This window comes from Glossina fuscipes, unplaced genomic scaffold, assembly GCF_014805625.2.
Source record: "Glossina fuscipes isolate IAEA_lab_2018 unplaced genomic scaffold, Yale_Gfus_2 2, whole genome shotgun sequence".
In the NCBI taxonomy this organism is placed as follows: domain Eukaryota; kingdom Metazoa; phylum Arthropoda; class Insecta; order Diptera; family Glossinidae; genus Glossina; species Glossina fuscipes.
Window position 1 is genome coordinate 25,406,303 of NW_023998416.1, and position 16,947 is coordinate 25,423,249.

The window sequence follows — 16,947 nt, forward strand, 5'->3', positions numbered from 1 at the left end:
TTTTGTTCTAATGTAACAACCTTCTTACTTGAAACTCTTTTTTCCCTTTGCTCTGCTGTACCGATCACTGATGCCTTTCAGACAATTCTGTTTTGAAGAAATATTAGTTTTAGTACAGTGATCATTTGTGTCAATTTAACGGCTAATTAAGCTTTTTCTCTTAATGGAATAGTAATTTATTTTAGAAATATCGTAATGTATCTTTAATAAAAAAAAAGAAAATATACTCTTTATGAAATTGGCCGGGGTTGGGTTTATAATGGCTGAGATCGTGTATTAAAAGGATGTGGAACAGAATGTGCGGATGATGTAGATGGTGGTTGTAAATGCATGTGCTGATGTGTCTCGTACATGTTGGGCGCACCTAGAGGATAGCCTCCTTGTGCGATTGGTGAAGCCATTTGTGGCCCGTATCGGTAATTGGGCGGAGGATAGTAACTAAATGCGTGAGGATAATAATTGGAATGCCAAGAGCTGGGGTACATGGCGGGTCTTGGTCCCATATGTCTTGGATGGGCGTTTAAGTGACGACTTCCTCTGTTCCCTCCAAATCCGAAACTTTGATTTTGTTCATTTTGACGTCTACGCTTTTTATTCGAAAGTGCTTTTACCTGTTCATCACTATTCTTCGTACATTCTCCCTCATTATGATCATCATTTTCCCTTGTTTTATCTTTGCTACGTAAACGTGATCGCGCTAATCTTTCTTCTTCGTCGTCGGAATAATCGATATAGTGCGGTGGTGGTTCGACATCATGTTCCCAGGAAGCATCGGACCCGCGCATTTTCATCAAACTTGATAATATAATAAATTGTGTGTATTCAGTTTTGGGTGCCGCATATACTGTATCTCCCACCTTGATGTTCTTTTCTATTATTTGCTCATGTGAATTGAAGCGTACACAATACAAAGGTTCAGCGACTTGGCCCAAAACATCAAATACCTCCCCAAGAACTTGTTGACCTTTCTCGAGAAACAATACAGTGTCCAAATTTAGAAGTAAAGCGTTGGGCAAAGCGCTCACCAGTACCAGCTGATCTACGATTGAATGAATCTTACCTAATTCAACACATTCACCTTCAGGCACTGTAATATGTAAATCCTTAATAGGCGGTAAGTCATCTAAAAGTAATTCGCCTTTCACACGCGGTGGGCGGGGTTTTTTCTTTTTCTTAGTACCATCACCACATTCTTCGTCCTCTTCATCGCCTTCTTCTTCATTGCAATCATCCTTACTTGCGCTTATACGGTTTTCGATAATCGTGCGTATATCCTCTAAGCATTCGACACCTGATTCACTATCACTTTCGGAATCAATTTGGATAGGTTGATTACGATAATCTGCATTATTTGCAATTGGTATTTCCACAACAGAATCTGTCGTAGATTTATCATCTTCAGATTCACTATCACTTTTGCCATTTTCAAATTCACTATCCGACCCATATTGAGCCAACATACTTAAGCCTATCGATTCTTTTTTTGGAATATCGTGAACGTTTGAATCGGTTAAATTATCGGAAGAAATTAAAGCGCTTCCAATTTCCATGCCAACCACCGCGTCCAGTTGTTCCTCTTCTAATGGATTTGCGGTGCTTGTAACTTCTTCGTTCTCTTCTTCTAAAGTTCGTTCTTTCAATATCAATTGTGGTTTATCCATGTCTACCATGTTTATCTGTTCATCAGAATTCGACATTTGTTGACTTTTAAAAACGTCTTCTACTGAACATTGCTCACTACCACCGGAACCTCTCATAGTACATTCGATTACATCAGAATTACTCTGCCTGGAAATGGCCCCAGTATCTTCAGTCTGTTTGATCTCCTCCTGGCAAATCTCACCTTTTTTTAGATTATGCGAATCATTTACAGAGAAATCAGAAGCTGGCTCAACAGGCGATTGAGTTGGAAAATTTATTATTTCCTCACATCTTTTAGGTGACATAATCAAAGTCGTGATATCATTTTGTTGCACTTTCCCCACATCACTTCGGCTATCACCATTTTCTTTCACATGTATATCGCTAGTATTTGCCATCGCTTGCGGCTTATTAATGTCTCCTACTTGATTGACATCAGCTAAAATTGGTTGCTGATATGGACATTTCAGTTCTCTAACTTCTATGATTTCCACGACATTTTTACGTGGATGTTCTTGTGAGTTGTCTTCATAATTCGGTGCTGCGTGAACTAGTGGCTCGATACTCGTAGCAGACGTTCTTTCATCTTCTGTGGGATAGTTTTCATTAAATATTCATTCGCTGATGAAATGTAAATTTGTTTACCGTAAGCTATTTCCTGAGATAATGTCTGATTGTTTTTTAATTGATCTTCATTGATTGACTCCATCCTGATGTAGTAGATAGCAGTAATAATAATAATTACATAGCACTGAAAACGTGCTTTCTCAAAAGTCTTCTTCTTCTTGAATTTTCAGCTAGTCAGCAGGGAATGTTTTTTGATGCTTTATAAACAAACGCACAGTGTTTCTAAAATTTTATTGTTACGGTTAAAGTATTTTCTTTTTTTTTGATTATTATTAAATATAATATATTTTTTCTTTTTTGTCGTTAATTTAATTATTGTTATCATTATTAGCGAAATCGGAGTTTGATCGTTACATTTTATACGTTTAAGTTGTACGCTTTAAAAAAACCGGATTAGTTAGTAAGCCGCCAAGTTTTGAGAAAGAACCGTATCTGGGACTGTGTGGCTGAGAAGTCCACACGAAGAACATGGTTTGGTGAATAGATGAATCGAAATTTGAACAAACAAAAAGAAGAAGTGGCCTTATGGGCCTACGTTGGTCGTGTGCTGTTTGAAAAAAGAAAGGTATTGATCTTTATAATCTATTCATGCAAAGGCAGATAAGCGGGGCAATATGAAATAAATTCTCCCACAAATTGGAATAAATTCATTAAAATGACCACGGGTTATATGAAAATATTCATCGCATATGTTGCAGCCTATTGTGGCGCTAGACTTTGAGCAATATTTACATATTCGTTTAGTAGCGTTCGCAATTTCTCTGCTTATATCATGAAATAGTATATAATATAAAATACCGGAGAGGTCGTCACCGTTTTGAAGTATATTAGTGGATAGCGGCAGTAAGAATGTATCGAATAAAACTTTTTATACCCGGAAAATTGTGCCTTACATACGTAAGAAATAGGAAATTGCCCTGAATTTCGCCAACCAGGCAACTGTTCATTATATTAATTATCGTATATTGTCTGACCGTAGAAAAGTTTTTTAAAATTTTTTTGAGAAAGAAAATGTAGTCCACGTAAAATTGATCGCAAGTCACCCTTTCTCTGACGTAAATATAACAGTCACTGATTCTTAATATACTTAATTAATATAGAAGACATTGTTGAGCGCAGTGACGTTCTAAGCAAGAATTTTATGAAATTATTCATAATGCTTTGAAATAAATTAATTGCTTCGCCGCGCAGGCGTTCTCATCGTTTCCGAAATGAAAAACCCCGACCTTATTAAATTTCAGCAATAATTTCGATAAGACAAATTGGAAGTAAAAAAAATTCTTTAGGTAGTATATAAATAATTTGGACTGCGTTATGAATTCCGAAAACCCATAAAATCTTATCAACTAGCCAGAAACTAAAATAAATAATTCTTCCAAAGCGGAAAAAGAATAATTCTTTTGAATTGTTTATCTAGATACTCAAATAAAAAAAATGAAGCTTAAACGAAATTGCATAAAACTAGGGGAGCAGCCGGCATGCTTTTACATTAAAAATAAGAAAGTTGAAATAATCAATAATAATTGAACAGACAGAAGGATTAACAATAAACATAAAGGTGGACATTGCTGGTCGGTTTGCATTATGTAAAGAAAAAGTTGAATGCCGTCTTTGTACCAGAATAAAATGTTGTGGAATGCTTAAGCCACTTCGCATAAGTCCAGAAATGTGACGTAAAATTGTTTATCTAGTTTTGATACAAAAATCATTTTACAAGTTTGATTGTTACAAGAGTTTAAATGTCTATCTTGGAAACGAGTTACATAAATTATAAAAATGTGAAAATTTATTTCAAAGCATTATCAATAATTTCATCAAATTCCTGTATAATGCTTAGATCGTCACTGCGCTCAACAATATCTTCCATATTAATTAAGTTATTACTACGTTTTATTTCGTCTAGCGTTTTGCCAGCAAAACGTGCATCATTAAGTTTCACTTTAACTTTAACTTTGGCCGAGCAATCGAGAGAATCAGTGAATTCGTACATATCAAAGATTAGGAATCCATCATCTAACTGCATTTCATCAGCACGCATTTCGACACTCTCGTCGTAAGTTTCGCCACAGAGCCTATCCGTGCCCGATGTTAAAGCTTGTACAGGTTCCTCAATGTTATCAACTAAACCATTTGAGTCTGTTACTACAACAGGAACGTTTTTTCTCTTTGTCTTTTGAGAGAGTATAACCGTAACCATCGAAGACGTGCTCTCGTCTGAAAATTCTGCATTTTCATGTAACAGAAATGGCGACTGTGGTTTAATTCGAGTTTTGTTTATATAGAGACTTGTATCAAACAATTCGTTAACAGTTTCTCCTGTATTAGATGTTAGGTCGAGGGAACGTTCGATGGCCAAGCACATATCGCATTTGAAGTCTTCAACCTTTTCTTTGGAACTTTCGAATCCGGGTATGCAAGTCGGATTATGAGCACCAAATGAACCACAAAGCTTGCATAGGCTCAAAAACCACTTGCGTCCTTCTATGTATTCTACGTATTCGCGCCCTCTAGGACATTTGCATTTTTTCATGTCACAACGATTGTAACCGCAATGCAAATCTTTGTAGGCATTCGGCTCAAGCTCCCACTTTGCATCACGATCCGGCACAAATATGCCCTGCAGCTTTACCGCATCTCGAAATTCCCCGTCCTTACACCAAATGCATTTCAAATAGTAGCCAGCGCTTAAGGCGTATTTTTGCATGCATAAGTTGTGAACAAACCCATTTTTACAGCACTCCGCATAAATCCAATTTTTAGGATGATAATTGTACATACGCTTAGTGCAGATAAAACACACAGTATGATCGCCGGAACATTTGGAATTCATCAATTGTTGTTGGTAATCATTTAAAGGCAGACAAGCGTGGCAATATGAATTAAATTCTCCCACAAATTGAAATAAACATTCGTTAAGATGACCACAAGTTATATGAAAATATTCCTTGCATATTTTACAGCCTATTGTGGCGCTAGACTTTGAGCAATATTTGCATATTCGTTTAGTAGCCTCCGCAATTTCTCTACGTATATCACGAAATAGGAAACCCAAAATACCGGAGGCATCATTGCCGTTCTGAGGTATATTAGTGGATAACAATAGGCAGTAATAATGTATCGTTAAGTCTTTGCTGGTCATCCACTCGCCAAATATTAGTACATCATCACCTTCAATGCTGGAAGTTTGTTTACACATGCTGCACTGATTTTCCTTTTTCCAATGAGCCATGTTTCATATGATATATAAAACAATACTGTACAATCCTTTTAGCGATTCTGTTTTAATCTTAAAATCTCAACATAAATTGTCCGCGCAAAAGCATTGCCAATTGGAACATAAAGCATATGATAATAAATAATTTAGAATGCTGCCACATAAAATTTTTTTTTGCCTTTTAGACTTTCACGAGTTAAGCCGAAGATGTCAAAAGTAATCAGTAGATTTGTTGTAACAAACTTAACGTAACAATACTTTACATTTGCTCTTTATTTTACTTGTTTGTTTACATAAGAAACAATTGCAAAATCTTAAAAGACATATTCGGGACGCAAAAGTTTTATTGTGCATTCTGTTTTATTGTGCTTAGTCCAAGGCTGATTTTCAGATAAAAAAAATTGTCTGGCAGCACTAGTGTGTATGTATTACAATAGGATTGGTAGCATTGCTCTGGATAGGGTTATTATTTTTTTCATAAATGGAAATACGCTTCTGTAGTTTTGTAAAAAATATTTTTATTATATCAAAGAAAACCGGAAAAGAAAAGCATTTTTTACCACATAATCATATAAACGTTACGTTAAGAAAGAAATCCAGAAAAAGCAGCAATATAAATTAAACATTTTTTTCTGTACTGTTCGGCACGTGTTACGAACGAAAAAGGAGAAAAATTTGGAGGAAGTTAATAAAGTTGGCCTACATCATTGCTAGACGAGGAAAAAAATAATCTAATTAAAAAGGAAAATGGATAATATCGAACATTTGTATAAATGCTATGAAGTTTTGTCAGAAGCAGGTGATAGAATATCAGAGGTAACAGTGCAACTTTATTTTAGTTTCTGTTTGGTTTTATTATAATTCAATAACATATATTTCAGCATGTTAAAGAATATAAAGATATAATAGAGGCAGTCAAAGGTTCTTCAAAAGAGAAACGCCTAGCCTCTCAATTTATTGGAAAGTTCTTCAAGTATTTTCCCGATTTGGCTGAAACTGCTATAGACGCTCAACTAGATTTATGTGAAGATGATGATATGCAGGTAAATTTTTAATCACTTAAATTATCGGAATTATGCTCATTGCACGTGCTCCTATTCATTTTTGTTTAGATACGTCGACAAGCTATAAAGGATTTGCCGAAACTTTGTCAAGACACCGTGGGTATAACTTCCAAAGTTGGTGACACCCTAGCTCAGTTATTGCTTTTGGAAGACCCCTTAGAATTGCAGCAAGTGAATAACTCTTTGCAGACAATTATTAAGGTAAAGAACCCTTCTTGAGCAATATTCGCAATTTAACAAAGTATAGAAAAGTTTTTTAAAATAAGCTGGAATAGTTTTAGTAAGGAATACTCCTATACTCATATTGCTGTTCATATTTTTTCAAATATCTCTGCTGTTCGTGGTAAGCATTTAAGGAAAGCCTAACTACATTATTTTGTTTTCTCCGAGTTGCTTTAAGTATTGTATATGTCTACCCTTAGGCAGACAGTTTTGGTTTGGTTTGCAGATTTGGGCCTTCATTTTTGTTAGACACATGTACTTTGTGAAAAGTATCTGGCATAAAAGACTATAAGACGTTCTAGGTTAAGAATACAAAACCACTAAAATGTTTTGTTAATAATTTTTTTGTGATTGATTTAATTGTAGATGGACGCTAAAGGCGCTTTGTCTGGTATTTTCATACAAATTTCCAGTGGAGATGAAACAACGCGTGAGCGCTGTTTTAAATTTATTGCTACTAAGCTTTTTGCAATGGGACCTACAGTAATAACGAAAGAGGTTGAAGAATTTATTATCGATGAAATCAAAAAAATTTTACAGGTAAGTTATCGGTATTCAAAATTTTAAGTAAATATATTATATTATTGGCCGACATTAAGAGAAAAATCGATATGGATTTTTCTGTGGGTGGTTGAATGGTGTTACAACCTTGAATTAAGAGTTTGGTTGGCTTATACGTTACAAAAAAAAAACAGCAATAAATGGCTTGTTTGTGACACTGGCAAAAAAATTCAAGGATAAGCAATAATCTAAATCAGAGAGGCGCTGGACGCGGGAGCCGGTGAGGATGAATAAAGTTATATATTGTCAAAAAAAATATATTCTCTTATTTATCCCTGAAAATTATGTACCAATGTGTTAGTGTTAAGAAATTCGCCACAACACGAACCTGATGTTTTTGTTTATGATTTTTTGCAGGATGTCACAGCAGACGAATTTCATTTGTGTATGAATATCTTGGGATCCACAAAATTGGGCAACACCATTATTGGACACGCTGAATTAGTTGCTTTAGCTAAAGAACAGGCCGAATTAAATGCACATATCGATGCTATTACCATTGAAGATGAGATAGTGGAGCGTTTTATACAATGTGCCACGCATGCCATACCGTACTTTTCGGTAAAGTTCTCATTTTCTACTTTTGAATGTTTATGAATAAAACTCAATAATTTTTTTACAGAATACTATAAAATCTACCGACTTTGTCGTATATGTTTGCGATAAATTATTGCCGCTTGGTACTTGGAATATGATAGCTACATCCGTGACACAGGATCAAGTTCAGTTGCGTTTGTTAAAAGTGTTTGCTGAAATGTGTACCTATTGCGACGTCCTAGACAATGCAACACAACGTTTAGATAATGTTTATCAAGTGTTAAGGGTACGTAGTATTTTAATATTTTTGTAAATTTTGTAAATACATTCTTTGGAGACGTCTTAAATTGCTTTTACGCGTGCTTTATTCGCTATTGAAATCTATTTATATTATATCTGGAGATAATAGAAATTTTGTTCTATTTGCTCACGTGAAATGAAATGCAAAGTCTGTTAAGGGAAAATTTAAAAAATAAATATCTTTCTACTCTTAAGGATGTTTGTTGTTATAGGCCGTGCTATTTTAATGCTCGGATGAATTAACACTGCTTGTCTGTTACACTTTTTGTATTCAATTTAATCGTAACTTAAATAGAGCGCAAATTTTATGCGAACTCTTTTATGTACATATTACGCGCCGCATGTTGCTAACGATTAAAGTCGACTTCGTAATTAATAATTATACATTTGTATAGAGTTTTTTTTTGTTGTGTTTTCTTATTTCTTGCAGGAATACATGCCATTGCCGCAATTGAGTGATGATGACGTAAGCAGTCCGCCACCATCATTCCAATTCTCTCATGCCGAATGTCTACTTTACGCTTTACACACATTGGGTAAAAAGCATTCGGATAATCTATCGTTTGTGCATGATACGGAAAAGTTAAAAGATTTCCGCTCTCGATTACAGTATTTAGCTAGAGGTACACAAGGGTAAGTGAAGAAATTAATTAATTTAAAAAACAAACTAAAAATATCTTTACAATAGTTACATTAAAAAGCTGGAGGAAGCAGTAAAAGGCAAAACTACTGAAGAATTAAAATCCGAAGAAAATCAATTGAAATTAACTGCGTTAAAAACTACGTCGAATATCAGCACTTTAATACGTGATCTCTTCCATTCACCACCCAGTTTCAGGCATGACGTACAATTGTCGTGGGTAACACGCAAAAATGTACTCGAGTATTTGATAGTACTTTCACAGTATTTAATAAAGCAATTTATATTCTCGTTTCATAGAATAAAATTGGTAAACGTCACGCAATCATAACATATGATGGTAAAAGTGAAAATGGCAGAGATGATGAAAAAAAATCCCGGAATTCTTTAGAACAGAAAATCTACTCACCACCGTCGGGGAAATATTCTGCTAAAGTGCAAAACTATGGCAGCGCTAGTGGCAATAATCGAGCGCGTTCACGCAACAATTCTGGAGGTGGTGGCTATCAGAAAAATCGGCGCAATTTTAAGAAATATTGAAAAACAAAAGACGTCAACTCAACATTCTACTCAAATTTAATTACATCTTCGAAGCATCCTTAAAATTATGTGAAGCAATTTTTGCAAGACAATGGTTCAGTCGCAGAACTCCTTTCATCTAAACAAGGTAAGTTTGAGATTGATTCTTAATAATGGTCTTTTTGTTCATTTTCAGCTGAAAGAAAAAAATTACTTCGTTCCAACACCCGTTCGTATTTATTTTTTTGAAATTAATAAAAAAAAAAAAAAATTATCAAGTACTCATACTTTCCCTATATCATCATCCCATATATTTCAATCACTCCTAACCAACTTTTTCATTTCATGCTAAAACTGTACCTTTTCCATTAATTTCTGTGCTTTCGTTCTCATGTTTTCATGTTTTGGTTGTAAAAGCAATTGTGAAAAGCTTTTTTTATACAAATATTCAAATTTTTATTTCATTTTGTTTTGCAATTAAAACATTTGAAAAATGTTATGATATATATTAAATGAGTATTGTAGAAATGAATTCAAGCAACACGAAAGGGTAAGGCCCGAAACAAATATTTTATTAAAACTTCTTACAAAACGTTTTGCTTTCATATTTATTTCTTATTATTACAATTTTTACAATTTCTTTGTAACCTTTTGTGTTAAAACGTTTTGTTTGAAGTTTTACATATATATTTTTTTTTTTTTTTTGTTTTTCTTTAATTAAAGGCAACAATTTTTGTCTATTTTTATCTTCCCACCTTAACATAAAAACATCTATACTCACAAACACATCTACGCCCATACAGATACACAAAGTGGCATTCTTCAATTATCACATCCATTATTTGTAACGTTTTTAAGTAAAATAAAATTATGAATAAACGAAATAAAGAAATTGCATCGACTTTGGTCCCAAAGAAATGTTTTTTCATTATTATTGTTTACGATTCCTTTAAGTCTTTTTTCGATTGTATCTAACTGTATTGAGATTTTATTTTATTGTAAAAGCTTTCTCACAAACAATATATATTTATTTTTTAAACATGTTACTAAAATATATCTTTTCGAAATGGAATCTGAACTTTATTGAAAGAATGTAATGAAAAAGTGTTTAATGTTAGTTAGGACAAGTAAAAACATTATGATGGGTCACGGCCGTTAAAAGCCTTACCTCATTTTACAGCACCTCTTATAACGATTCTTCGAAACAAGGCGTCATATGCGAGGTGATTGAAAAGGTGATCTGGTCCAAACGTTGGTCTTGTGCCAAAACATGTCAGTGGACCAATTTTTATTAAACTATTCATTATAATTGCGATTTGTAGACTGAACACAAAAAAACAAAGTGGACAGGCAAGCTTACGTCAATTCCGGAAATAATCCCTACCGGTGCAATAAAGGCGAGGTAATCTTAAGTCATTCTGGGTGTTGCAAACCTAACGCACTCTTATATCATAAGTTGTGTAGGGTACAAAAATTACAGAAAAGTATCGTAAGCAAGGATTTTGCAAAAATTATAAAAGTATACGCGAAGCTGCATCCGAAATGTAAGGATTTCTTGTATACTTAGCAGAGAAGGATGGCGGTATTTTACTTGACATTTGAAGCGTCAGAAATTCGCTCGCTCGCTTCGCAAGAAGCATTCTTCGCTTTATCTTTCATTTTCCCGTTATGGAAAGTCTCACGAGCGCAAAGACGGCGATAGCTTCGCGACCCTATTCACACATATGCTTGCGTATATATGCTTGCAAGAAGAACACCAAAACAAGTCCAGCTATGTTGGTGGAAGAAAAGGCCAACAATCGAAAGACCAAAGAAAGTGCATAGGATTTTATGACAAACGATCGGAGCAATTCTTTGACGGCTTCTGTTGTGTACAATTTCAGCAACAAATTAATTTTGGCTGTTGTGGCTGAATTATATTTTTTCTCTAATCCAGATCAAAAGAATTTCTTTGGAACTATGCAAATTGCTTTTTAGAATATATATGTATATATGTATATATATATCTATATATATATGTATATTTAGGTGAGGGTATAGTGAAGAAATAAATGACAGAGGAAGGAAAATAAAAAAAAAATATAGAAAAAAATTTGCTTCAAAATTTACCAAAGTGGTACAGTCATCGGTACTTCTAAAAATCGTATAGTCATGGTCATGGTGAGGTAGACGAGAAAGCAAAGTTTTTTAGAAAGGCCAGCAATCTCAACAAAATCCTAGAGCTTGTACTTGTCAACCGTCGACTGACTCGAAAAAATAGAAACCATATTGAAGGACGATTTGAAGCTTAGAGGTTTACAAACACAACCAAGCATGCTTTTAATTCATTCCTCTCTAGATCGAGATTGCATTGAATTCTTGTAAAACGTGGCATTATGAGTGGAATGGTCGCAAAACCAATTCGGTCCGATCTATTTCGTATATTGTAGAACTGATTGAAAGACGTTGGTATACCAGACAAAATTCAGGCGATACGTTCACTTGAATTCTGTATGCTGAGCGTTACATACGTGCGCACAGCACATATAATTGTAAATAAAACACATTTTTGTTTACTTTTACATCAAGAAAAAGGATTTTTTATTTTTTTTTATTTTTTTATTTTTTATTTTCAATGATTTTACACATATGTACGTGTTTGTATGAATATTGTAAAATTAACAAAGACAGTTTAAATAGGATTTAGAGAAGATCAGAAATATGCATACATACATACATATATATATATATATATATATATATATATAAGAACATACATACATAAATGATTTTAGTTGTATAAAATTACCGGAAAATTAATAATATTTTAACAAAAAAAAAAAAAAAAAAAAGGATCTTAAAGTTAAAAGCAAATTTAATTCATAATTTAAATATTTTCGATTAACCGTATTACGTACGGGTACCATCAGCAGTCCTGTTTCATTTTCATCAAATTTTGATAGCTAAGTCTAAATCTAAAAAGTATTGAGACGCACAAAAAGTCAAAATTTCCAAATCCATATTAAATGTGTCAAAATATATGTGCATATATATATTGCACATATTTTCATATATATAATTGCGCTCAATAGTTTTTAGAATTTTTTTTATGGATTTTCTTTAGGGATATGATTGAGTTAGGTTTAAACGTTCTTATTTACGATATATATATATATATATTTTTTTTTTTGGTTTTTCTTTTTCTTTTTTTGTCTTGCAGAAAGCCAAATTGATTCGGTTTAATATCGTTAGATAAGAAAATTTTTTATTTGAACAATAAATAATTCACATGTAAATAGATTTTTGCGCTTTTCCGTTTTTTCGTTAACACATCGAACGAGTGCAATGAAATTTAATGTAAATTTATTAAATTCAATCTGATTATACTTTTATTTCTTAAATTTATATTTATTTATTTATTTATTTCTTTTTTATATATATATATTTTTTTTTGTTTTTGTTTGTCTACTCTCCGTCATCGCTTCGCCAATTTCGCATATTATTGGATATTTTCCTAATTTATTAAAATAAATAAAAAAATTTTTATAAAAAAATATTTTTATGCATTATGTTTGTTTTTTCCCTTTTTTTTGTTTTTTTTTTTTGTTTTTTTCCTTATTAAAAAACTATCTGCCTGAAATAAAGCTTTCTTCCTTTCATTTTATTTGTATTTTCGTTACATACTTTACTTTGCTTTGTAATTATAAATCAGTTACAATTTCAGTTACACTGGTTAAGGTACATTGTCATTATCATTATTTCATGTTGTTACGTTTACTTAGTATTTTTACATTAAATGTTTTCTTTTTGCATTTTCTTTTTCTTTTTTTGCATTAAAAATAAAATTATATGTGAAATGCGAAGAATTACATATGTAGGTCATTTATTAAATAGATTTTTTAATATAAGTATTCTTTAATTTGAAAGTAAAAAGAGGAAAAAAGCTAAAAAATGATGAAAAAGAATTAACGAAGCCTTGAGGCGTGTCTTGCATACCCATCAACCAATCCCGCTTTTCTTTCTTTAAATTTATAATCGTGTGTTTCGTACCCATGGCGTATAGTATACATTAGAGGTAAATTTTAGATTAATATTTCGTATAGGTCTTAATTATTGAAACTTTTTTTCATACTCTACACCATTTGTGGTACAAGTGTGTAATAATTGTGTGCGGTTGTTTGCACAACACAGAAGAACTTAGGATAGACTCACCTTTTATTATGCCGATCGATTCAGCGTCATTTTATGAACCGATCTAAGCTTGCCTGTCCGTCCGCCTGTCTTGTTGCGCTCAATTTACGGATTGCAATATTTGAGATATTTTGATGAATTTTGATGCTATGACATGTTTTGGCCAGAGAGCGAAAGTTATTGAATATGGTTTGGATCGCTGTATCTTTTCGACCACTCCTCACATAACGAACTTGTCTGAAAAGTCAGTATATAGGGACAAAATTGCAAATTTTCAAAATATATCAGCAAAAGCGGGTAGGTTGTAGTATTTGGGTATTCTAAATTGTATGATGAGTGGTCGAAAAAGTGCACCAATCCGAACTATTTTCAATAGCGTTCGTCCTTGGGTGAAAAACACGTCGCTGCAACAAATTTCATCGATATATCGCAAAAATGGCGATTTCTAGCTTGAACAAAACTTACATGGAGTGACATCAGACGGATAGATGGATAAACAGATAGACAGACGGGCTTAGATCAGTTCAGATTATGATTCTGAATCGACTGGTATAATAAAAGGTGGATCTATCTTAAGCCATTCTGCGTGTTTTATACGACCGCTCTAACTTAATATACCCTGTACCACAAGTGGTGTAGATTATAATTAACTATGCTGAATTTTGAATACGTAACACAATTTCTGAACTTCTTAGGCCCAATTATTCTGACGGAAAGTAAGCCTTTATTTGCAAAGAGGTTTAATTTTTAATATATGGTCCCATAATAGTAAGTTCCCATAAAAACACGGTATAATTTGTGTGTCAAATAATGTGGCGTGGGGGTAGTTAATAGTCGGCTTAATCCAACTATAATCTTTTCATTTGTTTTTTGGTAATAATACGTCATCGAAATGAACATTTCTTGAGAATGTTTTCTATTACGAAAATTGTCAAAAATCATTATCGAAAATTTTTGTACCGAACGGGTTAAGAGATTGCAAAAATATTTCCATAAATAATAAAATAATTGCTGAAAGTGAGGAAAACATATAATTAACACATATTATCTATCCATCAGAAAGGATATTTTAAGTTTATTAAACGGAATATGTGGAAATGAACCGAACTTTCTGTCCTGTCTCTTAAGCGGATGTTTATAAGTTGAAAGCTTTACCTTTATCAAAAAAAAAAAACGACTTGATCTTATTTTTGATTGTCACCAATTAAGGCAGAAGAAAACGGAAAATCCTTTAATTAATGTTTGCATTCTTTGAGTATGTTATGTTAAACATATTTCGTATAGTATTGCGATAAGTGAGCTTAACGTCTGCCACTGGAGGCGAATTTAAATGCGTCTAAAGCACTTATATTTATCTTACAGTTACACAGTATAGTGATTTCGCTTACCGAAAAAGTTAAGTATATTGTCACATGTTTCATAGGTTCGTGGCGGTATTGGTTGTGATACAAGCTTGATGTAGATGTGCAGGTTGCATTAATTTCATCTTATGTAAATAAATCGGTCGAAAATGGCTCAATTCGATCTCCGCCTTAGTTCAAGGAAAGAAGACAACCATAAAATATCGAAAGAATTGGCGCAGACGATGGTCATCATTATATAGGCAAACATTATATCGCGATAACAGAAGCGATGCAAGCAATTGCAACTTGAAGTTTTTGTCGCCGTCGAGAGATGCGCGATCGTTTTTGAAATAAACTCGTAATGGTAAATAGAAAATTCTTTCGTTCATTAACATGCTGGATAGGGTCGCGGTTTAAGTTAAGAGCTAATATAGTGATCAAGAAATAAGGCCAACATTCAAGTTAAATTGCGCGAGTATATCAAATAACAGAAATTTTTTTTTTTTCTAAATTCAAATTTCCCGTCATAAACGTCGTTAGCGTTTATAGCTGCGCTTGATTTTGGCCGACTCGAAAAGTACTCTGCGTAAGCATACGACCCGGCAGCAAACGGTCAATCAAGCGAATAACGTTCAAAGCACGAGTCAAGAATGAGCAAACTGCACCAAAATCGCTCAAAATTCAAGCCGATGTTAACGATTTTCTTCGATTATCATGGTGTTGTGTGCCATGTTAACAAGGATTGTCATTGGAGTTTGAGCATCACCTTGAGAGAAAAAATTAAATTGCTTAATCATTTTGGACGCAGTATATTATTGCATTGGAATATGACGAAGAAGAAAAATGTGGCACAGTTGATAATCAACTAAGAACCGATCACTCGGTATTTTCGCGCTCTAGACAATGTGTAGATTCTCACTCCAATATGAATATAATGCAGGTAGGAGTTTAATAAAGAGATCGCCAAATCTCACTTGAGCCTACATAGTTCTGAAAGACCTCTGTCTCAGAAATACTACGTACTGTAATGTAACGAACGCGCAAGTCGTATGAACGATATCGTATAAATGAATAGATTCGAAATTTAATGAATTGTCAAGGAGTTGCTACATTTTCTACTGACCATCGAATCATATCCTTGCCGTAACGATGAATATTTTCAAAAATTTTCGCAATCTTGGCGATAGCAGATGAAAGTAGTAAGAGAAGATGGCAGCCAGTTACAAGAACACGTACAAGTAGACGTTAAGTTGGATTCGGAGCTGATCGACAAACCGCCTATATATCTCAAGTACAACCATCATTAGGTAGAGATTAGCGAATTCTTCAGCTCCAACAACAATGGTTTATCCATTAACGATACGTGCAGCGAACGAGTTGAGTGGTATTAGAAGGGATTGTCAAAATTTGATTATTCTACGTTTGGGTAAAACGTTAACTACAAGACAAGAGAGGTGACGAACTTATTTTTTAATGGGCACATATTTCTCAGTTTTGAAATATGTATAAATGCAATAAAAGAATAAGCAACTGATGGTGGGTATGAAAATATTCGATTTAAGCCGAATATAATTTCTTTCATTTCTTTTCATTCCTTTGCTTATTTAGGAATTCTTTTGCTCTTGTTTTTCTTTTTAATTTATAATAAACTACTTTGCAACGCAAGATATGTGAGTAAATATATTTTCTTCGTATATATATATATATATATATATATATAAATATCTAAATATATTCCCAAAAATAGTCTTGTTTTTAAAAATGGATCATTAGAAAATTTTAAATTAATAGTTTTCTTATACATTTAATATATATATATATATATGAAGGTATGGTTTTGGATTTCTAATAAATTTTTAAAACAGATTTAATTGGAAAATTTTGTTCTCTAACTACACTTAATTTAATAAAATTTCTATAATGTTTGTGGTCTACACTGAAAAATGTATAAATTTTATTTATATGCTTTAACGTTAGGATAGATTCGATTTGAATTGAGGAAGCAACTATCACATGCATTACATAAAAAAAACAAAAAAAAAACAAAAACAATGTAATAGGATTTATATATGTAAAAACAAAAAAAAAAAATATATATTTTTTACAATT

The 16,947-nt window shown here is 33.0% G+C and overlaps 3 protein-coding genes across 4 annotated transcripts; 1 reads left to right on the forward strand and 2 right to left on the reverse strand.

Annotated features, from left to right (window-relative positions):
- Positions 1-142: 142 nt before the first annotated feature.
- Positions 143-2,385, reverse strand: LOC119633540 (H/ACA ribonucleoprotein complex non-core subunit NAF1). Of its 2 annotated transcripts, none has more exons than XM_038027144.1 (2): positions 2,287-2,385; positions 143-2,230 (listed from the first exon to the last, which is right to left on the reverse strand). In XM_038027144.1, exons 1-2 carry the CDS (start codon positions 2,348-2,350, stop codon positions 255-257), a joined length of 2,040 nt encoding a protein of 679 aa, XP_037883072.1. In that variant the 5' UTR covers positions 2,351-2,385; the 3' UTR covers positions 143-254. The 2 variants fall into 2 exon arrangements, with proteins under 2 accessions (XP_037883072.1, XP_037883073.1); XM_038027145.1 differs by having other exon boundaries at positions 143-2,227; positions 2,287-2,365.
- A 1,523-nt stretch (positions 2,386-3,908) lies between these two features.
- Positions 3,909-5,497, reverse strand: LOC119633080 (PHD finger protein 7-like). Its single transcript, XM_038026297.1, has 2 exons — positions 4,114-5,497; positions 3,909-3,955 (listed from the first exon to the last, which is right to left on the reverse strand). Exons 1-2 carry the CDS (start codon positions 5,495-5,497, stop codon positions 3,909-3,911), a joined length of 1,431 nt encoding a protein of 476 aa, XP_037882225.1.
- A 473-nt stretch (positions 5,498-5,970) lies between these two features.
- LOC119634032 (apoptosis inhibitor 5 homolog) lies at positions 5,971-10,040 on the forward strand. Its single transcript, XM_038027939.1, has 9 exons — positions 5,971-6,298; positions 6,364-6,525; positions 6,595-6,747; positions 7,135-7,308; positions 7,687-7,890; positions 7,952-8,152; positions 8,597-8,799; positions 8,855-9,041; positions 9,107-10,040. Exons 1-9 carry the CDS (start codon positions 6,230-6,232, stop codon positions 9,344-9,346), a joined length of 1,593 nt encoding a protein of 530 aa, XP_037883867.1. The 5' UTR covers positions 5,971-6,229; the 3' UTR covers positions 9,347-10,040.
- Positions 10,041-16,947: the final 6,907 nt, after the last annotated feature.

Bases quoted from the DNA above. Each gene is read 5' to 3' on its own strand.
- LOC119633540 (XM_038027144.1), bottom strand. From the start codon at position 2,350: ATGGAGTCAATCAATGAAGATCAATTAAAAAACAATCAGACATTATCT. The intron at 2,231-2,286 runs GTAAACAAATTT...ACTATCCCACAG, and splicing joins ATCTCAGGAAATAGCTTACG to AAGATGAAAGAACGTCTGCT.
- LOC119633080 (XM_038026297.1), bottom strand. From the start codon at position 5,497: ATGGCTCATTGGAAAAAGGAAAATCAGTGCAGCATGTGTAAACAAACT. The intron at 3,956-4,113 runs GTGACGATCTAA...TATCAAAACTAG, and splicing joins GGAAGATATTGTTGAGCGCA to ATAAACAATTTTACGTCACA.
- LOC119634032 (XM_038027939.1), top strand. From the start codon at position 6,230: ATGGATAATATCGAACATTTGTATAAATGCTATGAAGTTTTGTCAGAA. The intron at 6,299-6,363 runs GTAACAGTGCAA...CATATATTTCAG, and splicing joins CAGGTGATAGAATATCAGAG to CATGTTAAAGAATATAAAGA. The intron at 8,153-8,596 runs GTACGTAGTATT...TATTTCTTGCAG, and splicing joins ATGTTTATCAAGTGTTAAGG to GAATACATGCCATTGCCGCA.